Below are 27,826 nucleotides of genomic sequence, written 5' to 3' on the forward strand. Positions count from 1 at the left end.
GGAACGTCATCAGGAATCTGGTGACTGGAGATTACGTGTGAAGTTACTAGCCAGCTGCTAGCCGCAAAAAAAAAAAACAAACACAACAGACACAGATGTAACGCCTGGAGAAATATTAGCGTTCAACGTGATTTCCATTACAATGAACCTCAGCTCTGTCAGAGTCTATGGAGTTTTTTACGGTAAGTTTATTTAGTTGGTTTAGTAAAGGAGCTGGACGAGAGCTAACATTAGCTAGATGTGTTTACAGTTTTTCTGTTATTGCTCAGCTCTGGGCTTTCTATTGTGAGATTTGGGTGGATGTTGTCATACACTCTTAGCATGCGATGGATGAATGGTTCTGCCATCAAACTTACGTGTCATAATCAAATCTGACACTTGTTAGCTTACTACAATGTCGCATATCAAGACGTAAACATTGAGTCTCTTGGCACATTCAGTCTATTCTAAAAGCAAAAATTTTACTGTATTGTCAATGTATTGCTTAAAAACAAATCCCCTGCTTTAAATTATCCTGAACTTGAAGTATCAATAATGTAAGTGCAGTACTGTTTTGATATGTCACCTCCACTAACTAACGTTATATAAACGGGTGCAGATGCAGGCTGTCAGCACAGCAAACTCATTTCATTCTGAAAAGTATCTGATGTTTAAAAGCCTAGTTTGATTGGATTAGTTTGACCACTAGATGTTAATGTAGTCCTAATGTTGTGATTTTCTCCACAGAGTCATGGCAGCAGAGAGTAACACCAGAATGAGATCTGCTTACGCTGTGAATATAAGACGTTCTGCTTTCCAAGGACCCTAAAGTTCAAATCATTGCTTTACACACACATATATACGCTACATCTACACTACAGAGATGTTCGCGAAGCTGAAGAAGAAGCTGGCGGAGGAGGCTGGCACCGGTCCTCGATCAGGCCGAATCCCTCGCTCCATGAGCAAAGAGTCCATCACTTCTGTGGGCGCAGATTCTGGTGATGACTTTGTGAGTAGATCTCTCTCTGGTTTGTGTAATTCTCCAGTCTCCAACTTCTTGCCATATCATATCTCCATGCAATTCAGTTGTTGGGTCTGTTTTAACATTTCTAGCTGGTGATATTACCATGATATCTCGATCGTACCACGATGTTACTGATTTCTTCATATTTAATGTATAGTCTTCTTTTTCAAACGTTAATGTATTGAGTGCTTTTATTTGCTACACCATTATTAGTGCATTTCACTATCATTCGAAATTTGGGGGTTTGTAAGGTTTTTGGTAAGATCGATCATGCATTTATTTGTTTAAAATACATTTAATAAAAAAAATTTTCATTGAAATAAATATTCAGCATCTTTTGTACTGGTTATTCTTGGCTTATTTAGAGTTTGCATTATGGTGAAAAAGTAATAATTTAATGTTATATTTTACTCTCAGGCTTGCACTGAATGGTGGTTAATCTTAATATATATATATATATATATATATATATATATATATATATATATATATATATATATATATAATGAAAAATGTTACTAAAATGTTACTAAAATATTAACAGCATATTGTAATCATTCAAATTATCCTTTTATAACAAAATAACTTACACCTTCCAAGTGCCGGCTGACACATTTTGGTTATATGACATCATTTCCTGTTCTAAAAGCAGAATGGCCTTAATAAATCAGCATAGTAATTATTCCTGTTTCATGTGACTGGCATATTTACAGTATCCATTCTAGAGAAAGTTATATGAGTGTGTACCGACTGTGTTTGCACAGTGCTGCACCTGAACAAACTGCTAGTATGATAAGGTTTATTACTAGAGTGTTGTGCTATGCTTCTTTGGTAAACCAGTGAGTGTCAAATAATGTCACATGCTTCGACAAACCATCGTAACCTGACACTCTTGTCCTTTAGCAATTATTGGCGAACATTCTCAGGGTTAGGTTCAGGTTGGTTCAGGTCTTTTGCCCTAAATAATTAATGCTGTAGGCTTGTTAGAGGATGAGAGCAGTATCAGTAACAGGACTAAATCAAAGCCAGCCTTATATAGTAGATGTTTTGCTGAGAAAAACCAGTGGGTTTGGACCCCAACTACAACAATGTAAATGAATGTTAATAAAAACGTATAATTCAGCATTTGTGCTGATAAACTTTTAGGTATTCCTTTGTTTTTGTTTTTACCCCATACATAAACATCACCCTTTTGCTTTCTGTAGTTCTTATAAAGGATGTGCAATTATATTTCTCTGATATTAGTGTTTTGTGTTCTTCTAATTTATTGGCATTGGTCAAAAATGTATATTTAATTGTTCATACTCTTTTTCCACAGTTTTTATTTTATTTTATTTTATTTAGAGTGTATTTGCTGTCATTTAATGCTCAAAGTGAATATTTAACTCATTGTACAATAAAATCTTTAGACATTTTTCAAATTAATATTTTTTTTTTTACTATTTTACTTTATTTTGAAACTCTTAATTAGTTTTATTTATATTTCACTTGTTAATACTTATTTACATTTAAATAAATTATTGGCTATAACACTGGAATAACTAATACAAAAAAAAAAATAATATAAATAATATTTATTCAGTGTTAAATGATAAATAATACTAATCAATATATCAGCCAGATTTTTTCCCTGTGGTATATTTTAGATGAAATGTCTCCGTTTCTGTCATTCACTCTTAGGCTTCTGATGGCAGCAGCTCCAGAGATGATGTTTCTTCTCAGATTCAGCGCAGGAACGACCAGATACGAAAGCTGGAGGCCAAACTCTCAGGTATCACCGAAACAATACAGTTAAGCTCATGTAAACACAACAAGAGAAAAAGACTGAAAGGAGGGAAAAGATACTAAAGGCCAGTGTGAAGGCTTTACAGAACGTCAGTGGAAATCAATGAGAAAAGGAAAAACTAGAGACAGGCTGTTAAGTGTACATCCTTCTCATCTGCCACTTTTACATGCCAAGTCTATTTCAGTGTGTATTTGGACACCTCTAAACCCTTTGTTACCTTTTGCCACAGTGGACATGTATAAAGCACATGACATTTGATAGATTTGCCACAAAACAAGCCAGGAATGAATGCAAATGTCTCCACTGTGACATAAATAATAGATTCCTGGCTCTCACTATCAGCCTGCCGTGGTATGTGATTACATTAAAAAGTCCTTTAACCCTAAATGAGCAGTACTAGATAACATGATTGCATAATTGACCTGATCTATTAGTGTCAAGCTCAAAGGTCAAAAGGTCATTGTTCAGCCTCACAATCAGTCTGGTTTTCTCATCTCAGAAAATCATTCTGTTTTTCCCTCCATTTGTTTATCTTCTCAATCATATTTATCCCTTTGTTTTGTCCCTCCTCCCACCCTCCCCGTGCTCTGCCTCCCTCCGGGGTGTTTTTGTGTGTGTCGGTATCCCATTGCCCAACCCTAGACTACGCTGAGCAGCTTCGGCTAATGCAGAAGACCAAGGAGAAGCTTGAGATTGCATTAGAGAAGTATCAGGATTGTACGTACCGTTCTTTTCCTCCCGTTTTCGCCTCTTCCTTCTTTTGGCTTTCCCTCCTCTGCTCTGTTTTCCATTCGTTTATCCAGTGCTTCTACACAAACCTCACACAATTCAAGCATACATTTTTTATAGACAAATAAGGTTGGTTCTTGATCAGAAAGCAAAAAATTAAGATCGTTAATTCGCTTTTTTGGGACGATGCTTTAAACTATTTTTGCGAGGGTGACATTGTTTTTTTGTGCCTGTAGCAACATAATCACATTTCTAGACATACCCAAAGTAAAAGGAAAAATACACTGATTATAATCAACTAAAAATACTTGTATATACTAACAGTCTGTTTTACAGCTCTACTAACAAGGACACCTGGATATAAGTTAGATAAATGAAACTAACAAAGGTAACAAAATGAATATTTTATGTGTTGTTGTGTAAGGTACTTTATATACTGGATGTTGGGTCTAACATTACCATCTGCGGTAACGCCTAACCAGTCATTTCATGTTACATTTATTTTTTTTAAAGGAATAGTTCACCCAAAAATGACAATCTGCTGAAAATGTACTCGGGCCATCCTAGATGTAGAAAAAGGTAGTTTCTTCTTTGGAACAGATTTGGCAAAATTTAGCATTCCATCACTTGCTCATCAGTCCTCTTCAGTGAATGGGTGCCATTAGAATGAGAATCCAAACAGCTGGTAAAAACATCACAATAATCAACAAGTAATCCACAGAAGAAAATTTTTTTATGGACTGGCGTTTTAGCCTGAAGCAATGGTTTAAAGTTAAAAATGTCTTAAGGATGGATTTGTTTCTTACAAGCTTGCAGTTTTTTGCTTCACAGATTATTGTGATGTTTTTATAAGCTGTTTGCACTCTCATTCTGACGGCACCCATTCACACCACAAGTGATGTAATGCTCTCCAAATCTATTCTGATGAATTCTGATTTACATCTTGCACGGCCTAAAGGTGAGTACATTTTCAGTAAGTTTTCTTTTTTGGGTGAACTTTTCCTTAAGGAGTTATAGAAATAAACATGTTTACTGAATTAATATTTAATGTACTTTAATAAAAATATAAGCTGCACATTTCTGCTTTTAAACTCTCCAGATCTCTTTCCTATTAAACAGCCAAATAAAAGTATATTTAATTTAAACATGTTTGCTGCTAGTTTGCACATATTGAGGATGTATATATATATATATATATATACTTCTGATGAAAATATTTTAATGATCATCCGTGAAAACTAAGCCTGCAGCATAGATGCAGCCTATAGATATTATGCTGAAAATGATCTGGAATATGTCTTTAAGAAAGATTAAAGCAGAAGTCTTATTTCTGTGTTCAATCAGCATCCATGCGCAAACTTCAGGACCAGAACGAAGCTTTCCAGGCCAACAGAGCCAAGATGGCAGAAGGCATGGCCTTAGCATTAGAGAAGAAGGACCAGGAGTGGATGGAAAAGCTAACTACTCTGGAGCAGGTAAAGATCCTTTGCAACATTTTTAACTGAGACTTGTCACTCTCAGTTAAAAAGCATCAGTGTTTTATAGCATATTTTATAATTGTTTTGTCTTCTTTCTCTCGATCAGGAGAAGTTGTCACTGGCAGCTCGGCTAGATGAGATGACGGAGCAGAGTTTAAGTCTGTTCCAGAAGAGAGATGACCTGGATGAGCTGGAGGGCTTTCAGCAGCAGGAACTGGCCAAAGTCAAACACATGGTCGGCACTGTGTACTCTTTCATTAGTTCTTTATAGCAAGAGTAGCGTTAATACAGACTTGCACACATCACCTTCTTTCACATTCCTGCACTCAACACTATTTTTGTACATTGATGCATATCTAAGTTAAAGGGATATCAAATCTAACACCCAGAAAACACAGATTCATATACACTGCAGAATAGACAAGACGTTCCATCTTAATTCCCAAACTGTTTAAGAGGCCTGATCATACATTTGTCCTGCAGCTGCTGAGGCGAGAGGAACAGCTAAGTCAGCGGGAGAAAGAGCTCAAACTGAGAGGAGAAGAGCTGAACACAGCGAGACTGACCCTAAGCCAAACCCAAGACCAGCTGTATGAGCTGGGAGAGGAACACGAGGAGATGTGCAGGGTCAACTCACAGCTACAGGCCCAGAGGTGTGTGAAGAAATACAGAAGAACCTGACTTCCATAAAGGAGTAGTTCACAGCCTGATTCACTCCTACTGCAGAATATTTGGAATGGGATGGGAATGTTTCAAAGACTGTTGAGACATCCATTAAACATTTAAACACACAGGCTTTGAAGGAATTCTTCTTTCTGAAGAAGATTCTTTCAGAAAACATAATGATATCTAAAGGATGAGAATCAAATCTCCGGTTTGTCCACCTGTCTGTCTTTCTTAGGGATGAGTTGTTGAGTGAGAGAACGGAGGCTGAGAGGAGGGTTGTGGCTCTGGAGAGGAGAGAGCAGGAGTTACAGCAGGTGATCCAGCAGGTGTCAGAGGACTTCCAGAAGGTGAGCACTTGGCAACCTTCAGCTCAGAAGAACAGAGCCACACCTCCCTTCAAAGTGTTTTCAGCCCACCTTGCACTTATATATATATATATATATATATATATATATATATATATAAAATGTGTGTGTGTGTGTGTGTGTGTGTGTATGTGGGGTTGTGTGTGTGTGTGTATAGACCATAAAACCAGCCATAAGTGTCAATTTAAAAAAAAAAAAATAGAATAAAAAAGCTTGGTTTGTCAGGCTCAGACAATATCTGGCCGAGATACAACTGCAGGAAATTTACAAAAAATCTTCATGGAACATTATCTTTACTTAATATCCTAATGATTTTTGGCATAAAAGAAAAATCAATCATTTTGACCCGTACAATGTTTTTTTTTTTTTGTTAGTTTTTTTGGCTATTGCTTATATATATATATATATATATATATATATATATATATATATATATATATATATATATATATATATATATATATATATATATATATATATATATATATATATATATGTATGTATATGTATATGTGTGTGTGTGTATTTTATGTTTTAATATTAATGTTTTATATGTTCTATTTATACATTTATAACAGTGTTATAGCATTGCTCATGATTTCTTTATTGGAGAGTTCTTGGCTTGTTTTATTAAACCCAAGTAACATACTATTTCTAATATTTCCATGTTAATATTTTTCATTGTTTTGTCACAATATGTGTGTAATTACATGTTCGGTCTGTTGTAGTTTGCAATTGCAGTTGACTATGGAAAATTTGGTATTGTTAAATTCTAGACTCATTTCTGAGAAAAAATTCATAAAACCTTAGCATAATCTGTTATATTTAAACATTTAAACGCTTCCTTTCATAAATTGCCCCTGAAGCAACCATACAATCCTGAGGAAAACTAGATCTGTTTAAACAATATGGAATATGTTTTCTGTTTCGCTTGATTGGTATTATAAAAATCATTTCAACATTGTTCTGTATTGTTTCTTCTTTGTTTTCCAGGCACAAGACAATGCACAGGCGCTAGAGAAATCAATGGAGCAGCTCCAGTCTGAACACAATAAGCTGAAGCTACAGCACGAGCAGCACAAGAACAAGGTCTGATTGACTCAACAAAGAATCCATTGATACGAAAGCCTTCTCTCATTTGCAAGTGAAAATGACTGTCTGCCAATGTGCTAAATTATGCAGGCACACACGTGAGTGGCATCTAATCGAAACCTGTAGGCTATAGAATTACATCACATTAAACGCTTCCTAATTATTAGGACCGACAAAATCAAACTATATATACAAATGACATTTGTTTTTAATTCTATATTCAAGTGGTTTTTAAGACGGCGTATAAAGATAAAATAAATTTGACAATGCATTTTGAGATACTGTCACTGCACTGCATCTAGATGTTCTTATTAATGAATTTTAAATCTCAAGATTCTGATGTTCATGAAGTGATTAGTCAGGGCAACTGTTAATTCGGTGTGACGTGTATATGAGAAATGCATATATCTTATTGTGCCCGAACACTGTAAATGCAACATCATTTCATTATCACATTGTTATAACTCTTCATACTGGACTGTGATTGGTCAGGTTGCAGTGACAGAGGAGGAGAGAGAGCGTCTATTGGCTGATCTGCAGGAGAAGGCTGCTTCCTTAGAGAGGAGACTAGACGCAAACCTCTCTCAGGATGAGCACTTACAGGAACTGTTCAAGGAGGTCAGAGGACACTATATACAGTACACACATATCATCTTACAGCAGTCTCAGTCATCTAATATCTGAATGCCGTGTGTGTTTGTGTTTGTGTTTGTGTGTGTGTGTGTGTGTGTGTGTGTGTGTGTAGAAGTCTTCATTAAAGCAGAGGTTAGACGAGGCCAGAGGAGAGTTACTGGAGGAGAGAACAAATCACTCCACTGCAGTCAGTTCACTGGAGGCCCAGGTAAACCCCAGCATCTAAACTCATGATGCTCTACTTAATGTTTTTAATATTGTGATTTCCAGGAAAAGTCATGAAAATAAATTAAATGTAAAAAATATATATATATTTTTTATAGGAAAATAATAGAGTATCCACACCCCTAATACTGCTATCTTGTTCTTTACACCTTCTGTACTGTAATAACTTTAATTCAATGACAACATTTCAGTTTCTTTTTTGTTTCCAGATCTCTCGGCAGAACGCCAGCATCACAGATCTGCAGACTCTGGTCAAGCACAAAGATGATTCATCCAAAGCTTACAGAGAGCGGACAGACGTACAGGTGAGTTAAGCCACAGCTAACCCACAGGTCACATGACCTTGGCTGAATGATCTAAATGATGTGTGTGTGTCGTTTCAGATATCAGATCTGGAGCAGAGGCTGGCTGACTGCACTGAGACGATGAAGAGTCTGCAACAGCAACTTGAAGACAGTGAAATGCATGCAGAAAAGCTGGTGCGTGATGTTGGTCAATGGACATAGTCTCACTAAACGTCCCAATATTTGGCTCAGTTTGGGTCTCAGTTTGTCACAGACAGTTTCTGCTGAAATGTCGCCCCCTTCTGTCAGATATCAGTCATAACTACTGGGACGCTAGCATTAGACTTTGAACTTAAGGGGTTTCGAGTTATTAAACAGTTGGTTTTTAGGAAACTCAGCGCCTGGTTAAATCATTTTAGAGTGTTGACCTCTAACCTTTGGTCCCACAGCAGGCAGAGTGGGCCGAGGAGAGAGAGAGACTACAGCAGCAGGTCTCGACACAGAGACAGAGAGGCTTGGAGAAAACAGCCGGGCTGGAGGAGGAACTTCTTGCACTACAGAGAGAGAGAGAAACAGAGGCGAGCAAGCATCAGGACAACCTGGTGTGTGAAAAAACACTGGACTTTCTTTCATTTTCATTCAGTCAACATAGGAAGGTAATCTGATGCTTGTCTCTTTTTCTCCAGAGGTTACTGGAGGAGGAAAAAGCCTCACTGTTGAAGAGCAAAGCTGAGGTTGACAGCACTGTTGAGAGACTGACAGCTGAACTAGAGCAGTCCAGAGTGAGAATCATCTTCCGCTACAGATTCACTGTGACATTCAAAAGATTGGAATAGAGCGATAAGATTTATGTACACCAAAATGATTCTTACTGACAAATTCTAACTGACCCCGAACATATGAAAGGTGTAGAGTAAATTAAAATCAAAAGAAAGTAAAAGTAATATTATAAAACAGTCACACAATATCCGAGCTTGAGTTATGTCTCGACCATTATGACATTTATGTGACACGTGTCGATGTTGCAGGCGGAGCTGATCAGCAGACAGATGGTAAGCGTGGAAATAGCCAAAGCTCTGGAGGAAACCAGAAAACAGAGAGAAGAACTCCAACAACAGGTTCATTCACTGGCTTATTGGCTTATCAAACATGCATCCATTCTTCACATGCGCTTTTCACTCATGAAGCCATTTACCTGTGTTAGGAAATTGATGTTTTGCTTGACTTTGATAGGTCAGCAAAATGACAGAGTCTCTTGAAAAGTTGGAAAATGAAGTGAGTCGTCTTTCTCAGAATTTAGGAGCAAAGGAGGAGGAACTAAAGATCCTGAAGGAAGGTGAGGGACCAGTTGTGTTTTGATAGCCTCTGTCCACCTCTTAAGAACTGCTTCAAACCAGGGCTGTTATAGTTCAAGTTTACAGGGTTAAGCCCTGTTCACACCAAGAATGATAACTATAAAGATTAAGATATTAGCATCCACACCAGCGGACAACATCATCTGTTTATACTTATTTATTTTTATTTTATTTATTTATTTAAAGAAACAGGGACAGCGTACAATAAACATTAACCTCAAAGGGAGAGATGCATAGTACCAGGTTTTATCTCAAGAGCTAATTTTCACCCGTAGTCCCTGGGCAGGCTGATGTTAAGCTACAATATATAAACATACATGAGTAATAAGATTTACACTTGCCAAAAACTTAGCACAAGCTTGCCTGTCGCTTTAAATTCACAAGCCTGTTGTAGAATGATGGATTCTGATTGGGTGTCCATGTTTTTATCATTCAGCAAACTGGAAAAATAATTCAGAAAGTGATTCCAAAGATGTTGTTTCTCTGTGCCTTTATTGTTGTAGTTGTGGACTCTGCAATTCTGCTATTCAGAACGGTTTTTAGAACTATATCTTTATTGTTTAGATTTCTAGTTATCGTCCTTGGTGTGAACGGGCCTTTATACTATTTCATCTATGTTGCTAAGGCATCATGACTTATTTTTTATTTAATTTAACTCAATGTACTACAATAATTAAAACTATAAAACTGAATATCTAAAAATAAAAACCTTTTAAAATGACAAAAACATGTAACACAATTGCTAAAACTTTTAAGTTATAATGAAAATGGAAAATATAAAAATAAAAACTGATTCAATATGTACAAAAATAATAATAATACATAATTGTATCTCCATGTCAACGCCCTAGTAACCTTTATTTAAAAAATAAGTAAAAATACTGTTTTGGTTATACGTTTATTTTTTGATATATATTTACTTTAATGGGCTTTTTTATCATTTAATCATTGACTTTCATTGTGAAAAATATCTTAACATTGTTTTAAATTACCGACCAAATCATATTTTTTTAAATAACATTTCTGAGAACGATACAAAGATCCTCAAACGGTCCATTTCATTTTTATTTGGACATGTCCAAAAGTAATGTTTTTCAGTGAGCAGGTTGGATTTTGTAACTGTTTGGACTCATTCATTTGATTCAGTGAAAGATTTGTTCAAATGATTTAATTTAATGAGCTGTGAGTCTTGAGCAATGTATTTAAAATGAACTTAGGAATTTCACTTCTTGATAAATGGACTACAGTCATGATTTTTTTGACTGAAGATAACACAACAGACAGATGTGTTAGTCACTGTAAATTAAATCCACTTAACGGTAAAAACCTTTTCTATTCTTCATAATGGTCACATTAAAAAGCTTCTGTTTCTTGTTGTGTGTCAGAGCTGCAGGCGGCCCGTAGCAGTCTGTCTTCTCTGCAGGCTGAGTGCGAGTCTCGTCGTTTGGAAGCTGAGGAGCGAGAGCGAGAACACAACTCTCAGCTGACATCACTACAGCAGGAAATCCTCACAAAAACACAACAACTCTCTACTTACCAGTCACGGGTCAGTGTGCGCTTCATCTCCGCAGCCTGTTGCTGTCAGATACACTGTCTTACCTATTTGATGTTTTTGTATTTCTATGTTTAATTCTGATACAGGTGTCTGATCTCGAGGGAGAGGTGTTGAGTTTAACTGCACAGTCACATGATGAGTGTGATGGTGAGCAGAACGGGACGGTTACTGTAAGTGATCTTGACCAGTTACAAAAGGTCAATAAAGACCTGGAGCAACAGCTGGCCGAAAAGAACAAGGTGAGAGAAAAAAAAAACAACTGAAATGAAAGAACATAAGCTGAACTCTTTCCCTGCCAAACATGAAATTTTCTGTTATTCATGTGACAGTGTCTCCCTGCCAAACACAAAATGTTGTGGGTTTCTGTGTTTTCACTGTTAGACACTCGGGGGCGCTATTATGCATCTCCCTAATGAGTCTAGAATGTGCTGATCAAAAACACAGGCCAGGAAGAAGAAGAAACGAGCATATGCATATGAAAAATAATGTGATCATCAACAGTAATTGCATATAAATGAAAACTGCCTAATGTTGCAGAGTGAAATGTCAATCCAGAAAGTGGTAAAGGCTTGTGCAAGATTTGGGAATACTAATGCAACTCTGCTTTGATAATATTACTGAATATGATCCAGATGTAGTATTCATTAAAAATTGTATTTTTCTCAGCTTTTTGCGCAAAAGGTTTTTTATAGGAAACCTACCTACGTTCAAGTGTTGATAAAAAAAAAAAAAAAACTAAAAAAAAAACGCAATGCTTGAAGCTAGAATAAAACAGTTTTTTTTTTTTTTAAGTAGAGGGTCTGATCTTTATTTTGATGTATTGCATGTTCAGATATTAATACAACAGAATATTCTGGGGGCCATGAAATTGTAGTGAAAATCTACTTTTTACAAAAACATTGGCGGGGAAAGAGTTAAAAAAATAATAATTATGAACTATAAACTTGAAATTAAATGTAAGAACATAATTAAATGAAGAACATACTTTTATATATACTCTTATAACTTCAGTTTTTGCTTATTTTACTCGTATAATTATAGGGAACATATTTTATAAGAAAAAATAATTTCAAATAGTTACATCAATCATTTTTTTATGGAGAAGGTTTTTATGGGCTTTAAAAACCAACAAGAATGTAACAAAAATAAATATCTTAATACAAACCCGATTCCAAAAAAGTTGGGACATTGTACAAATTGTGAATAAAAACTGAATGCAATGATGTGGAAGTTTCAAATTTCAATATTTTATTCAGAATACAACATAGATGACATATCAAATGTTTAAACTGAGAAAGTGTATCATTTTAAGGGAAAAAGAAGTTAAATTTCATGGCATCAACAAATCTCAAAAAGTTCTGACAAGGCCATGTTTACCACTGTGGGCCATCCCTTCTTCTTTTTATAACAGTCTGCAAACATCTGGGGACTGAGGAGACAAGTTGCTCAAGTTTAGGAATAGGAACGTTGTCCCATTCTTGTCTAATACAGGCTTCTAGTTGTTCAACTGTCTTAGGTCTTCTTTGTCACATCTTCCTCTTTTTGAAGTGACAAATGATTTCTATGGGTGAAGGATCTGGACTGCAGGCTGGCCATTTCAGTACCTGGATCCTTCTTCAACCGAGCCATGATGTTGTAATTGATGCAGTATGTGGTCTGGCATTGTCATGTTGGAAAATGCGAGGTCTTCCCTGAAAGAAACGACACCTGGATGGGAACATATGTTGTTCTAGAACTTAGCTGTACCTTTCAGCATTGATGGTGCCTTTCCAGATGTGTAAGCTGTCCATGCCACACGCACTCATGCAACCCCATACCATCAGAGATGCAGGCTTCTGAACTGAGTGCTGATAAAAACTTAGGTTGTCCTTGTCCTCTTTAGTCCTGGTGACATGGCGTCCCATTTTTCCAAAAAGAAAATTAAAATTTTGATTTGTCTGACCACAGAACAGTTTTCCACTTTGCCACAGTCCATTTTAAATGAGCCTTGGCCCAGAGAAAACGCCTGAGCTTCTCGATTTTATTTAGATATGGCTTATTTTTTGACCTATAGAGTTTTAGCCGGCAACAGCGAATGGCACGGAGGATTGTGTTCACGACAATGTTTTCTGGAAGTATTCCTGAGCCCATGTTGTGATTTCCATCACGGTATCATTCCTGTATGTGATGCAGTGCCGTCTAAGGGCCCGAAGATCACGGGCATCCAGTATGTTTTTCGGCCTTGACCCTTACACACAGAGATTGCTCCAGATTCTCTGAATCTTTGGATGATATCATGCACTGTAGATGATGATAACTTCAAACTCTTTGCAATGTTTCTTTGAGAAACTCCTTTCTGATATTGCTCCACTATTTTTCGCCGCAGCATTGGGGGAATTGGTGATCCTCTGCCCATCTTGACTTCTGAGAGACACTGCCACTCTGAGAGGCTCTTTTTATACCCAATCATGTTGCCAATTGACCTAATAAGTTGCAAATTGGTCCTCCAGCTGTTCCTTATTTGTACATTTAACTTTTCCGGCCTCTTATTGCTACCTGTCCCAACTTTTTTGGCATGTCTAGCTCTCATGAAATCCAAAATGAGCCAATATTTGGCATGACATTTCAAAATGTCTCACTTTCAACATTTGATATGTTATCTATATTCTATTGTGAATGAAAAATAAGTTTATGAGATTTTAAATTATTCCATCCCTTTTTTTACTCACAATTTGTACAGTGTCTTTTTTGCAATCGGGTTTGTAAATGTGTCTATTTTCATCGTGCACTTTCCATTTGTACATATTATTGTACATTTCAAATACATTTCACAAATAAAATTATACAAAACTTTTATCAAAAACTTTCATTACAAATGTAACCGTATTTTCTGCAAAAAAATAAAAATAGCTAACATAACCAATCCTGCACTGGATGCAAAAATTAAAATAAATAAATCATAATAATAATATTTACAAAATAATTTCAAGTCACCCAACATTATTTGCACCTGACATTATGGAAGTGAATGTAGAACATTTAGTATCAGAATAGACTGCTTTGAATATTAAAATGTAGATTTTTTTTAAATACAAATATATATTATATTATATTTATTAGTATTATTATTTATATAATTTTTTGTCAGACAATAAAGCAGCTACAGCAGAGACTAGCAGAACTGAAGAGGACATTACAGAAAGAGCTGGTGAGTGAGTAGAGTATGTCAGAGCATTATGTCAGTGTATGCAACACAGTCCACGTCAGCTGTCAGTAATAATTTCCTTATGTAACAGAAACTGAAGCCAGATCCTGACTCTGAGACAAAGGAGAGACTCCAGGAAAGCCGGCAGGAGAAATCAAGCGATAAGACGATCTCGGAGACATCGATGCCCGCCACAGCTCCAGCCCCAGCCCCAGCCCCAGCCCCAGGACTCCCTCAAACTCCAGGCCTGCCTCCCATCACCTCCAACACCACAGTCACCAACAGTTCAGACCTCACCGACACAAGAGAGATCAACTTTGAGTACCTCAAACATGTGGTGCTGAAGTTCATGTCATCCAGAGAGGCAGAGGTGAGGGCTCGATCGCTATCTAAAATGTTTGCTAGCAGACTGATGTGATTGTAGTGTTTCTTGCTAACTTGTGACACTTTTACTGCTGTTCATTCTTGGACTTTAGTTTGTAACCTGTACATATACATGTACTACAGTTCAAAAGCTTGGGGACAGGTTTTTTTTTTTTCCTTTTTTTCTCAAAGAAATAAAAAAAATAATAGTTCTCCCAGAGATTATAATTGACTTATTCTTGGGCCATCCAAGATATAGATGATTTTTTTTTTTCAGCTTCAGTGAATGGGTGCCGTCAGAATGAGAGTCCAAACAGCTGATAAATCATCATAATCCTTAAGTAATTATGATTTATCGACTGATATTTTGTTGATTTAGGCGATGGTTTAAAGTTAAAAAGCCTTAATGATGGCTTACAAACCAGCAGTTTTTCCAGGGCTCTATGCTTACTTTTCATTTTAGAAGCACTTGTGGTCCTTATAAAAAAAAAAAAAAAAATTAAATATATAATATTTTACGTCAAATAATAAAAATATATATATTTATAAGCTTTTTTTTCACATTTCTAATTAGAACAATAGAATAAGAACATGCAGAATAAGAAGACTTAGCATCGGCTTAGCTTTGACTTTGAAACAATTTTAATTGATGAAATAGAGTCTGTGATACACTACTCAACTTCACAAAAACACATTGGAAGTAGACACCTTTGAAGCTCCCCTGAGTGTAAACACTGATCTCATCAGTCGCACTGGTGCTCCTTTATATTTTTTCATAGTGGCACGTTTTAAAGCACTATTTCCACTTTACAAGATGATAAGTGATGGACTAGAGTCGGGTGGATTATTGTGAAGCTTTTATCGGCTGTTTGGACTCTCATTCTGAGGCACCCATTCACTGGAGCGGATCGATTGATGAGCAAGTGATGCAATGTTAAATTTATCCAATTCTGTGCTAATGAAAAATGTTTTTTTTGGGGGGGGTGAATTCTGTTGATACGTCGATTCAGCATTCAATATAAACATTGTTGCTTTGAACTTCTGTTGATTCAAGAATACATTTGCAAAAAAAATATTACATCAAAATCAAAAAATTACAACTTTTGTTGTAGTTGCATTTGGTATATAATGCAGATTATTGATGCAACGGTGTCCTATAAAAGATTTTCTGGTTCATCACTGACCCTAATTCTCCTTTCAGCACAATCCAATTGGTGTGTGCATCGCTGATTTTCAAGCATTAGAGAGTCCTCTGCTAACACTATAGCAGCATAAGTGAGGCTGGTATGAATTCTCTCTCTCTCTCTCTCTCTCTCTCTCTCTCTCTCTCTCTCCAGGCTTTCCAGCTCATCAGAGCCATTTCAGTACTTCTGCATTTCACAAAAGAAGAGGAGGACATGCTCAAGCAGACACTGGAGTACAAGGTGTGTGAGAAAAACAAACCTGTATGTATAAATCTGGAGGACGACATGTGGAAAGGTCAGCGTGTGTTCCTCTCAAGCCTCATCACACCTTCACACCCGGGAGCTTGCTAGGTCTCTCTGCTAAGGCAGCTAACAATGTGGGTCAGGATATCTGGCTCGCCGCTCTGAATCCAACCATTAGCACTCAGTGACACGGTCAGGAATATCAGCTGCCAGGTATTTATAGCTCACCCAAGCAACTGCGCTGGAAATCACTGCACATCACTGTGCTACATTACGCTCACCGCTTCACTCCCTGCCGCCCCATTTCAGAGGTGCCCTGGGGTCTATGTGGGGCTTTTGTAGAAAAAAGTTGATTGTTTTGTTACAGAAGTTTAACCTTATTTGAAATGGGGTTGAATGTCACTAGGGATATACATATTAGTTTTTTTGAAAGGTCATTATTATTTTTCACTTCTGTCTCTTTCTTTGTGACATCCCGAAAGAGAAATTGCAATTCATCTGTTCGACTGTAGACTTATGATTTGACATTTCAATTAATTTCAAGCATCTAAAAATGTAGATTGAAGCTGTTTTGTTAGTACTGAGCATCACATTATAAAAAAATCAGTTTGTCATATTAGTTACAGGCCCAAACATGAAAATGATCAACTAAATAATCTGCTGTTGGCATGAAAAAGGGAATAATTAATGACAAACGTGTTAATAATTGTTGTTAATAAACATGAATAAAGTCATAATAAAGTGTAGTCTTAATTATAATAATAAAAATTAATAATAATTAGTTAATTGTAAAAAAAAAAAAAAAATTTAAATTATTTTGTTTCTTAATAACAGCAAGAATACATTTATTATTAATAATGTAATTTTTTTGAGCATATTGACAGTTAATTACTCAGAAGAATGTTTTCAGTAATTACATACCTTTACATAGAAAATCTCATTAAGAATTTAAACATTGTGAAATACATTTAGGATTCTTTGAATGGAAAGTGCAAGATACCCGCATATATGGTACTATAAATGAAAGTTTTTTTGTTTTTTTATATATATATATCAAATAAAGAGTTTCATTTTATGATAAATTGTAATGTTATAAATTATATTTTATATTATTTAGTTAAAATACTATGAACTGCAACTGTTTTATTATATAAAGAAAAAATCTAATACAATTTGCAAAAAAGTATGAACCATTTATGAAGTTCCTGAACATGTCTATAGCAGTGCATTCCCATCAGGTGCAATGACAGAATGATGTTTGGATGATGGAAACACTGTTTGAGTCTCATGTGTTGTGTGTGTTTCAGATGTCGTGGTTCGGTTCCAAGCCCACACCCAAAGGTATCATACGTCCTTCCATCTCAGGAACCTCAGGTTGGAGCTGAAAGACAAAGTGAAAGAGGGAACAGTGAATAATCTCAGTAGAAAACTACTGGCGTCTGAAGGTAGCATTGGTCAACTCAACAGTTTCAGTCTCTGCCTCAACAGTTCCTATGTAGCTCGTGCCCTTTAAACAACAGGACGCTAACAACTGTCCATTTTTTTCACTAATATATTGCAGGGACTGGAAACAAATGCTTTATAAACATCATCTTCTTGTGATCTTTTAAGAAATGGTCATCTATCTCACTCATGTACTCTGTAGTCTGCTAACTGGAAAACGCTTCGTACTTTCATTTTACCTTTTTCTTTTTTAACTCCAATCTTTGCTCTTTGAAATCAAGGTTGGGCAAATCATATCGATCAGTCCGTTTCACCGTTACTTGATGAAGGCCATAAACAACTCTCCTTTTCCTCCAGGACTGGACTTCTGTGAAAATCAGGAAAGGGATGTCACATTATACTGTCGTGATTTTGAACATGTGGAAGCATCTTACTTTAATCTGCCTTGTTTGTGTGTAAATTACAATTACCTACAAGTATTTATATATGAATACCTGTATATAAGTGATAAGAGGATTTATAAATCAGTGGATACATAACTTATGTTGCTTTTTTGTCATCATACCGATGCATTAGTCTCAAATGTGTGTTCATATGAGTGTGTATGTATATGTGTGTGAGATTCTTCACTGTGGGCTTGAAACTGTAATACCAGGCATATATGCACAGACTGAGAAAACCAGCATGCATGCCTTATACCCAATGCTTTGATTGTACATTGGTTTTGAGTGTATACTGAAGCATTTGAGGACGCTTGAAGCCTTAACATTCAAGGCTAACTGCATTTGTATTTCTCTGAGAACGTCAATAGAAACATCTTTCCTTTGTATATGTGAAAACAAAGTGGTTTTCGATGAAAGCCAGTGTTTTGCTGTCAGAACGATGTAATTTTGTGTGTTTTAACACTAAGGCCACGTCAGCAGCACTAAGGTTAACACTGAATGACAGACTTTTCTGGTAGAAACCGCTGACTAGAGACTTGAACATCTTTGCAGGATGCTTAACATTTTTCCTGTTTTTAGAAAAAGAAACCCAAAGATTTCTGTTTTATGTTTAAAGACCGATTGAAATTCATTTCTGAAGCTTGAATCAGTGGATTCAGAGAATTTGCTGTGCTGTAAATGAAGGTTAATGGCCTGTGTATGAACCGCTTGGGAAGGAGATTTCTATTGAAAGATCCATAATGCACTTTTCTACAACTGTGTTCATGTTTTGTTTGATGTTATGATACTGTAGCCGTCACAGTAGCCATTGCCTCTGCTTTCAGCAAAACACCATTTCATCCTTACTTTGATTTCTCTTCATGGTATGTAAGGGATATCAAAACTTAATCAAAACTCAAATCTTTTTCAGTGACTTTGTCTGAAGAAGCGATTGTAATTCTGTGTTGTTACCAGCGCTGACTTCAGTGCATCTAACAGTGCATCTGAAAGTGATGAGACAAAGCATTTCTGACCTTTGTAAGATCAAGGGAAAAAAATATTAAAATATGTCAATGGCATTTTCTAAACTTAAATGTCTTGGGAGCGCTTAATGAATTGTATTAACAAATCTGCAAACACTAGAATATGGAAATAATTTTTGATCAAATTAAGTGAGTTCATGATTATAACAAGAACAAATACCTACCAATGAGCTCAAAAAAAGTAGTTTGTATACCCCATTGACAGATATTTGTTCTTGTTTCAAGCATATACTCAATTAATTGAGACCTTCATTTGTGAAAGGTTGAACTATAAGACGTAAAGACCCGGAGAAACACTTAATGTAGTGGTAACTAGTATGTTTTAACTCAATCCACACCATAAATAGGGTAACGTTACCTGAATGATGCCCCAAGCTAAGATTTCTGAGGAGTGTATAATATTACTATTCCAGAAAACTGGACACCGCAAAATAGGTTAAAATGATCCCATTGATGTTTGACTTGAGCCCAGGGACCACTCAAAGAGACTTTATCAGATAAACCAGGAAGACTATAAAAATACAACTGAAATGCTACTTATTTTAAAGTGCCCCTATTGTGGGTAATGAAAGCTTTATAATTAAATTTTCGGAGACCCCCAACAACAGGTCGCCATGCAGGCAAGCTCAAAAAACACTTTCATTGTCTTATATTTACCTTATTTGCTCAACGATTCATTTTTCCAAACCCCTCCTTTGCGTGACGCTGATCTGCGGTGATTGGTCCGATTGGTCTCATTATCATAATAAAAGCTACATTTGTGAGCGCAGTGCTAATATTTGTACAAGCGTTACTCAGAAAACATCTGTTTTTACCGCTTGAGAGGCGACGCTTTCAGATTTAAAACTTTGCAGGGTGTTTTCATTTACTTAGAGCGGTGTCGTACATTGCATGAAAATAATTTTCAGAAATTCATAATTGGCACTTTAAAATTCCAACATAAAGAACCAGGCTTAAATATGCAGATACAGTCTAGGATATTAGGAGATAATTTCAAATTTTATTTTTTATTTTAATTTTAATAAAGCCTAGAGTCTAAAAATTTACATAAGAAGTTACTGAAATTACCAGTTTTTATTTTTAGATTTTCTATTTTCTTTTCAAGTTGTAGTTATTTTTTGTTGTTTTAGTACATTGAGTTAGAGGAAATTATAATCAATTATATTTGATTATAATTGATTATAGTTGTCATTTATAATTGATAATTGATTATAAAAAAAATATTGATTATAAAAAAAAAAGCTATAGTCAGTTAAAGAAAATAAATACACTCTAAATGTTCTTTATTACACCAGGCACTTAACAATAAATTAATTTGAACCATAAATGCACCACCTAAATACTATATATTAAACATCATCCTCTTTCTGTACAATAAAAAAAAAACTAGAACCAGAACTAAAGAAATGAGAACTTCACATTCGAGAGTGCCAACCAAGTAAAACAATCATATACAACTTTAATATTCGTCACAGTATTTCATTCCCTGAAACTGCAGCAAAGTCTGGTCACGAGTCTCCTCACAACCAGGGGCGGATTTAGACATTTTGGGGCCCAAGGCAAACACAGACATGGGGCCCTCTACATCTCTTGTTTCCCTCCTTTTGTCAATCCTTATTTAAAAAAAAAAGCCCTACTTGTTACTTCTCTTCAGCAGTCTTCACACAGCAATGATGTATAGACATCTGGAGTTGTATCTGTAAGAAAAAAAGAAGAAAAATAAAAAGGATAAATTCTATCCTTGCTCTGAACAGGGCCTCTCTGCACTATTAAGCAGCGTTCTTTGTCAGTGAGATGTTTTGGCCAGAGTGCTTGGTCATCTTCAAGTTCAAGTGTAACAAATTGGTCAGAATAGCCGTGTTTCCACTATCGAGCTAAGACCGGCGTGCTAGTGCGTGCCAGGGCCAGTCGCGTTTCCACTGTCACTTCCGGGGCTTGATCGTGCCTCGCCGGGGCTTCCTCGGGGCCAACGGCCAGGGTTTTTTGGCCCGACGAAAACCTTGGGCCAAAGCGGGCCAGCTGGGGCTAGAGGAGGGGTTATGAACAAAGGCGGAGTTTCTCCGTGTCTGGAGAGCGTCAGCGCGGATCATTTCAGAAAGATAACAGCTTTAACAGCAGCATTAAAGACGTTTTAAAATAAGTTGAGCTCAAAACTCACCCTTAGTTAGCAGCAAGTGTTTGAAATAACTTGATCCGATGTGGATTATAATCACTAAACAAGGCAGAAATATTTATAAGCGATGTAAAAGACTATGCACGCTAAACATTAACGTTACACAGTAAACATGTTAAATATGACCGCTTGGAGAAATCAGACGTCAGCTTCTTATTCTCTATCACAATTGTGTATTTATTAAGTAACATTTTATCTGTCGTCTCTTTTCAAGAGTTTAGCTCCACGTTGCATATCATCAAAATATAATAATGATTTTTGTTCGGGAGCTTTTATAAAAATAGCGAGTCTGCGCCGAGGATCATTTCAGAAAGATAACAGCTTTAACACCAGCATTAAACACTTTTTTTAAAAATAAGTTGAGCTCAAAACTCTCTTTCAGTCAGCAGCGAGTGTTTGAAATAACTTGGTCCAATGTGGATAATCACCATACAAGGCAGAAATATGTATAAGCGATGAAAAAGATATGCACGCTAAACATGTTACCATAGTAAACATGGTAAAATAAGACCGCTTGAAGAAATCAGACGTCAGCTTCTTATTCTCTATCACAATAGTGTATTAAGTAACTTATATTATCTTTCACAAGCCTCGTCTCGAGAGTTTATCTCACGTTGCCTATCATAAAAGAATATAGCCTAATAATGTTTTTTGTTCGGGAGCTTTTATAACAATAGAGATATTATCATTCATTCTAAATGTGACGGCTATACTGTGGCTAATAAACAGAAACAGACTCGACTGAATAAGTAGGCTATTTTCATAAGCGTTAAAAATAAATAAATAAAATAGAAATAAGTGTATTTATGTGTGATTAATTTTGAGTCCTGATAAATTAAATCAATTCTATAGTTAAAACATCGATGATTTTGAATTTGAATATATAACAAAGCATGCAAACAAACGGCCTCTTTTAAGCCCTGGCTCGCACTGGGCCGACAGTGGAAATGCGGCTAGTGACTGCTAGTACTCATTACTCATCAATTTTCCTAAAAACTTTTTGCTTTCCTCCTGTTTCTTCCTTTTTTCAGCACCGCTTGGGTAGCTTCGCTTCATTTTTACTGTCAACACTCTCTCTCTGTACACAATGTCTATCACTGTCAATCACTTCTTCTTCGTCAGTTTTTTGGCGCATTACAGCCTTGTCACTTTCGCAGATGCGCAGTAAGTGAAATAATGGAATAGTCCAATGTAGTGAGGTGGGGGGGGGGCCCTCCTGTCTGCGACACTAATGATTTGATGCCATTTTTCAAATGGAGTTTTAGAAATATATATTTTGCACGAAGTAAAAAAAAATAAAAATCTTTAAGCAAGTTAATGGGGCATTTTGGGGGCCCCTAGGTAGCTCGGGGCCCAAGGCAATTGCCGACCTTTGCCTAATGGTAAAGTCCGCCCCTGCTCACAACCGTTCACCTTCATTAGTCCAGAATCATGTCTTCAGTAACAACATATTGATGAATCAATAACTTACATTATATATCATACAATATTTGTGTTTTTGAGTGGAATAATCAATTGAGCATGAGTGGTTTTTCTTCGGATAAGGTTGAGCTGTGAGATAGGAAGCGGTCCTCGTCTAAGAAAGAGAAACAAATCCCGTGGCTGGTTATCTTTCAGTTTCTTGCGGCTCTTCAGACAGATTTTCTCGCAGTCAGCACTCGTACGATGGACCCCAGACCCCCCACAGCAAAAGCCTGAGTGACAAGACAATAACAGACGTGTGAGATGAATAACAGATGCCAAAGACATCAAGTCGCTTTGTTCCGAGAGCCACCTTTTCGTGCCACTGGAGCAGGATGGCGCTGCTGTTGTCCGAGGGCTTCTCGAAGCCTCTGTAGATGTACTTCATCAGCAGGTCCACTCCGTTCCTGTCCAGAGACTTCACGGCCGGCTCGATATCGCTGCTCTTGAATGCAGTCAGCACTCGTAACACCACCGCCTGTGCCCGCTCCTGAGAGAGGAGGTGGAGCGAGCACAACAAACAAGTGTAGGAGGCGTAAAAGACCAACATAATTCAAAAAGACAAAGTCTATACCTACTCCAAGGACTGTTTAAACTAGAGATGCACCAACATATATAAATTATGTTAATGTAATCATATATTTATATAATAATACTTCGAATGAAATCATGTTTAGAAATTGGCCCTATTCACTTCCACTGACAACATAGCCCTTTTTTTTCTTTTTTCAAGCAGAAGTTATTTTTGTGGTAACCTACATTTTGCAGTGAACCCGTAATATTCTCGTAAACCATTCAGAGCGCTGAATTTCACACCCTCAAGGCAAATCAACACCACATTCCAGACCCACGATGAAGAGATTCCTGTGACAACCTGTTATGTACTAATAGGGCCCCTAATAACAGTGTTGTTGAACATCTGAGAGCAATAATCAAGCTGTCTGAGCAACAGAATTAGCTCTTACTTTCACTGCCGGGTTCTTGGAGTTGATTGGTGGATTCCTCAAGGCGACGTGAAATGCTGTCATCGTGTCCCCTGTGCATCACAGTTAGTTAAGGAAAGCTGAGCAACCAGCCAGTCGCTCCTAAAAATCCTGAAGAGCATTCTTTAGATGTATGGTTCACAGTATTAGAGAAGTTTACAGAGAAGCTGGTGTCAAGTAAATGATCATCATTGAATTCATTACACACTCAACTACTCAACTTAAAGATTTTAGAGATTCAAGTCTTACTATGCACAAACTCATCCTCCTTTAAAGAAACCAATAGTGACCAAAACTGTCTCATTCCAGTCACAACCACTGATGGCCTGATTACATAAATAACATCACACACAGCGGGGGGATGGGGGGGATTGGAACCTTCACTTACCCTTTTCTAGATAGCAATAATTTAAATAATTACTTATTCTCTGTCTGTGTGTTCACGTAACAGCCCTTTAAGGATAATAAATGGATAAAATAAATAAAATAACTTATAATTAATCTATAACCGCTAAAAACTGAAACTAACTAAACTGAAGCCAGAAAAAAAGAGAGAGAAAATTATGAGAGTGACAACTAAAATCTACTGTAGAAAAAAAACTAAACAGAAATAAAATAGAAAATAAAAAATAAAACCTAACCTATAAAATATTAAGACATAATATTAAATTATTAAAACATAAAGGAATCAGCACCAACAATAACTCCACTAAATATTTGGCTACTTCAAATACAAAAACAAAACATGAACAATTTGGAATGAAGCTAAAGCTGCCCCACATCACACCCACTGTGGAAGTATTTGACAGATTCATATTCACTCTGTTCCTGTGAACTGTCTCTGTGTCTGGACTCTGGACATCAGAGAGGCGCTGATGGGTTTGAGACACAACCTGTGCCTAAATAATGTATAAGGTACATCTGAACTAGGACAAGGTTGTTTTTGGAGTTACCTTAAGACAGAAGAACTTACTCCTGGCATGTTTAAGAGATATGCACTTACTCCTGGCATGTTTAAGAGAGAGAATCTGATCTGAAGGATATTGTCTGATGAGATCGTCCACCTCGCGCGCGTCCGGTCCCTGCTGCTCGGACGCCTCGTCCTGCTCCTCCACGAATTTATTCTCGTCGTATTCGTCGATGTCGACTCCCCGGAATCGTGAGGACTGGGTGTTTTTCGCCATGAGAAGGGGCAGCGTCAGTCAATCACGCGAGTCCGGGAATGTGCGGGAACGGGACCGATGCGCGAACCGCGCGGATGCGAGTGTGTCAGTGCCGAGAGCCGAGGGCACGGAGCACCGTTCCTTCGTTCATCTGTCAGCTGGATGCTGCGGCTGTTCCCTCTGCCCCAGCGACAGCATCTCCACACATTTCTGCAGAGACCACACGGTTCCCGACTGGAGCGGAAACGGAATCACACACCATGGACCATGGTTACGCTGTCACACGGTGTTTCCGTTTCCTGGGATGCAACCATAGAACCTGCATCTTATATATTAAGCTATGGATAAAAATAATTAACAACAACAACAAGTGTTAGCTACATTTGTAAAATTGAATGAAAATCTGAATTAATTTGATTTACTACTTATTTTAATTCTTTTTTTTTATATTATTTTACTGTATTTTCATATTTATTTAGAAAGAAAAGTATGAAAATTATGGACTAAAACAAATAATACCAATATAAATATGTAGGTTATTCGTAATATAAAATTCATTATGTTTTAATTCATTATTTTATATATTTATTTAAAATTATATTATAATTATAGTAATCATAATAATACATGCTCTGATATCCTTTTATAATTATATGTAAATAAAACTTATCTGATAATATAAGTAACTATATGCATTTTTATACACTTTTTACATTTATTTATTTTATCATATTCAAAATGCATAATTTATTTTTTGTTTTAATTATATATATATTTACATTTTCTCTAATAATATTAATGTACAATGTTTTTGTTCTATCCAGTAGTCACTGAAATATATTATTACATTTTAATATATTCATTTTTATCAATAATTCTAATCTTCATAAAAAATGCTCTAAATTCTTTTTGTTTTCGTTTTATATATACATAATTCTAATAATCTTAATAACTGTGCAATATGCTCTTTTATTTACTTGACATTGAAATATATATGCTATCTTCCAGTTGCAAACTATGTTTGACAAACAAACAAATATTGCTACTTACTATGCAATCACATAAGAATTGCTGTTAATTGTGTTCATCGTCTGGTTAACTAAGTCTTGTATTAATATTGTAGAAGCTTAATTTTCTGTAAAGTTGCTTTGCAATGATTTGTATCGTAAAAAGCGCTATACAAATAAACTTGAATTGAATTGAATGTTATTTTTTTTATTATTATTATTATTAACATTCTATTTGACGAGCTTAATTGTTGTTTTCCAGGCTGTTTGGAAATATAAACTGTTATATAACGACCAATTATGGAGAATTTGTAACAAATACCATTAAAAAAAAGAAGTAATATTTAACATGGAATATCGTAAAGCTGACAGTTGGAGAAACTGGACTAAACATTGCTTTGAATTGAAGCATCTCTAGGGAGCTTTTCTTGCATGCCGGGCTTTTCTTATATAACCACTAGAGGACAGCGGATGTTTTCATATTAATGTTTTACATTTCTTCCTGGTACATTTAATGTGTATTACATGATCATAAATCAAAGCAGTACACCATCTTGAACAAATTTGTTTGCAAAATATTCAAATCCTTTTCTTCTTTTTATGCTGTTTGACATTGTAAGACATGCAGCTTGATGACGCCATTCATTGCCTCATAATAAATAAATGGATTGATTAAAACACAAACTTAAAACAAGCAAATAAAGTAATTTGTCAAACAAATAGATTCTAAAAAAGATGCTTTGCTGACATTTTACTTTCATGCAATATCATGCAGATCACTGGGAGCGTCTGACCCGGTCTGTTCCCATACCATCCATTCATTTTCATGACATTAGTGAATGTTTTTTTTTAATTCTACATGTATGTTTTGCTTCTGTTTTTTTTTTTTTTTTATCGTTTCTCATGCCTTGCAGCTAAGTAATGTGTATGCACAGGCTTTATCAATACCCAGCTAACATCCTCTCTCTTATTTTCTGAGGGCAATGTAAATATTTACTCAGTCTGAACTGGAAGGGAATGCTGGGAGACAGAGACCTCTGGGTATTTCCACACAACCCTGCTGCTTTATAGTGTTCATTTAATCAGATCATCTACGGCATCGATAAGTTACACTCTTTGAACATGTTCAGAATCTGAATAATTCATTCAGCATATAACAGTATAGCGATTGGATGCAATGAAAGAATGACCGTGATTTAGAGAAGAAATGCTGTTCTTTTGAACATTCTGTTCATCCAAAAATCCTGAAAAAAGTATCAGTTTCCACCAAAATATTTTAAGCAACACAACTGTTTTTAAAATCGATAAAAATAAGATGTTTTATGATAAAAGTGTTTCTTAAGCAGTAAATCAGCATACAAAAATGATTTCTGAAGGATCATGTGACACTGAAGACCATTTAACGCATTACAAGCAATGCTAGTTACATAACATTTTTCAAGTAACTAGTAAAGTAATGCATTACTTTTTAATTTACAAGAAAATATCTGAGTTACTTTTTCAAAAAATAATGCTAGTTACTTTGATTTCCCATTTATTGATTGACAAGTCTTCTGTCCCCATATTGCTGAGCATATTGATAGATTATAAGGATATGTTCACAAAACAACTCATGAAACTAATATCACACTATCTACTGACCTTTTAGTGTGCACCATACATCACTTAAATGTACCATTTTTGTTTCAAAATCAACAGCTGTAGAGGTATTTTTCTTTTCAGCCTTCAAAAGTCTTATGTAACGTCATTACCCAGTGCTGAAAGACAGTCACCAGACATTATTTTTGGATGGATGTACATATTTTAAATGATGTATTAGTTTTATATCAAGTCAGAGATGGAGAGAGAAAGAAAACACCAAAACCTGCAAATATTTAATTTTGAGGAATCATAATAATGTGTGTCAATACAGCTTAAGACTCTTACAGATGAAGACCATATGGGTGTCAGAAAGAAAACCTAAAAAGTCTATCACTCTTCCTTGCT

General features: G+C 36.0%; 2 protein-coding genes across 6 annotated transcripts; one reads left to right on the plus strand and one right to left on the minus strand.

Annotated features, from left to right (window-relative positions):
- LOC113107397 (golgin subfamily A member 1-like) lies at positions 1 to 18,385 on the plus strand. Of its 4 annotated transcripts, none has more exons than XR_003292650.1 (24): positions 1 to 182; positions 727 to 988; positions 2,684 to 2,774; positions 3,432 to 3,506; positions 4,863 to 4,993; positions 5,103 to 5,231; positions 5,480 to 5,649; positions 5,898 to 6,009; positions 7,021 to 7,116; positions 7,612 to 7,737; positions 7,865 to 7,960; positions 8,187 to 8,282; positions 8,361 to 8,456; positions 8,711 to 8,863; positions 8,948 to 9,043; positions 9,290 to 9,379; positions 9,495 to 9,597; positions 11,002 to 11,162; positions 11,258 to 11,410; positions 14,299 to 14,358; positions 14,447 to 14,725; positions 16,056 to 16,142; positions 17,453 to 17,590; positions 17,707 to 18,385. XR_003292650.1 is itself a non-coding variant. In XM_026269885.1 (23 exons), exons 2-23 carry the CDS (start codon positions 863 to 865, stop codon positions 17,528 to 17,530), a joined length of 2,604 nt encoding a protein of 867 aa, XP_026125670.1. In that variant the 5' UTR covers positions 1 to 182; positions 727 to 862; the 3' UTR covers positions 17,531 to 18,385. The 4 variants fall into 4 exon arrangements, 2 of the variants coding, with proteins under 2 accessions (XP_026125670.1, XP_026125671.1); XR_003292651.1 differs by having other exon boundaries at positions 17,870 to 18,385; XM_026269885.1 differs by having other exon boundaries at positions 17,453 to 18,385.
- Positions 17,828 to 25,105, minus strand: LOC113107398 (actin-related protein 2/3 complex subunit 5-like protein). 2 transcript variants are annotated; one of them, XR_003292652.1, is made up of 6 exons: positions 24,715 to 25,105; positions 23,653 to 23,725; positions 23,001 to 23,177; positions 22,698 to 22,920; positions 20,691 to 20,750; positions 17,828 to 17,955 (listed from the first exon to the last, which is right to left on the minus strand). XR_003292652.1 is itself a non-coding variant. In XM_026269887.1 (4 exons), exons 1-4 carry the CDS (start codon positions 24,852 to 24,854, stop codon positions 22,858 to 22,860), a joined length of 453 nt encoding a protein of 150 aa, XP_026125672.1. In that variant the 5' UTR covers positions 24,855 to 25,105; the 3' UTR covers positions 22,065 to 22,857. The 2 variants fall into 2 exon arrangements, 1 of the variants encoding a protein (XP_026125672.1); XM_026269887.1 differs by lacking the exons at positions 17,828 to 17,955; positions 20,691 to 20,750 and having other exon boundaries at positions 22,065 to 22,920.
- Between the last annotated feature and the right edge of the window lie 2,721 nt (positions 25,106 to 27,826).

This window comes from Carassius auratus, chromosome 8, assembly GCF_003368295.1.
Source record: "Carassius auratus strain Wakin chromosome 8, ASM336829v1, whole genome shotgun sequence".
NCBI lineage: Eukaryota > Metazoa > Chordata > Actinopteri > Cypriniformes > Cyprinidae > Carassius > Carassius auratus.

Coding starts and splice junctions, on each gene's coding strand:
- LOC113107398 (XM_026269887.1), bottom strand. CDS start 24,854: ATGGCGAAAAACACCCAGTCCTCACGATTCCGGGGAGTCGACATCGAC. Junction 23,726..24,714: donor GTGGACGATCTCATCAGACA/ATATCCTTCAGA, acceptor ACTGTGATGCAC/AGGGGACACGATGACAGCAT. Junction 22,921..23,000: donor TGCTCCAGTGGCACGAAAAG/GTGGCTCTCGGA, acceptor CTTGTCACTCAG/GCTTTTGCTGTGGGGGGTCT.
- LOC113107397 (XM_026269885.1), top strand. CDS start 863: ATGTTCGCGAAGCTGAAGAAGAAGCTGGCGGAGGAGGCTGGCACCGGT. Junction 2,775..3,431: donor GCTGGAGGCCAAACTCTCAG/GTATCACCGAAA, acceptor GCCCAACCCTAG/ACTACGCTGAGCAGCTTCGG. Junction 4,994..5,102: donor AGCTAACTACTCTGGAGCAG/GTAAAGATCCTT, acceptor TCTCTCGATCAG/GAGAAGTTGTCACTGGCAGC.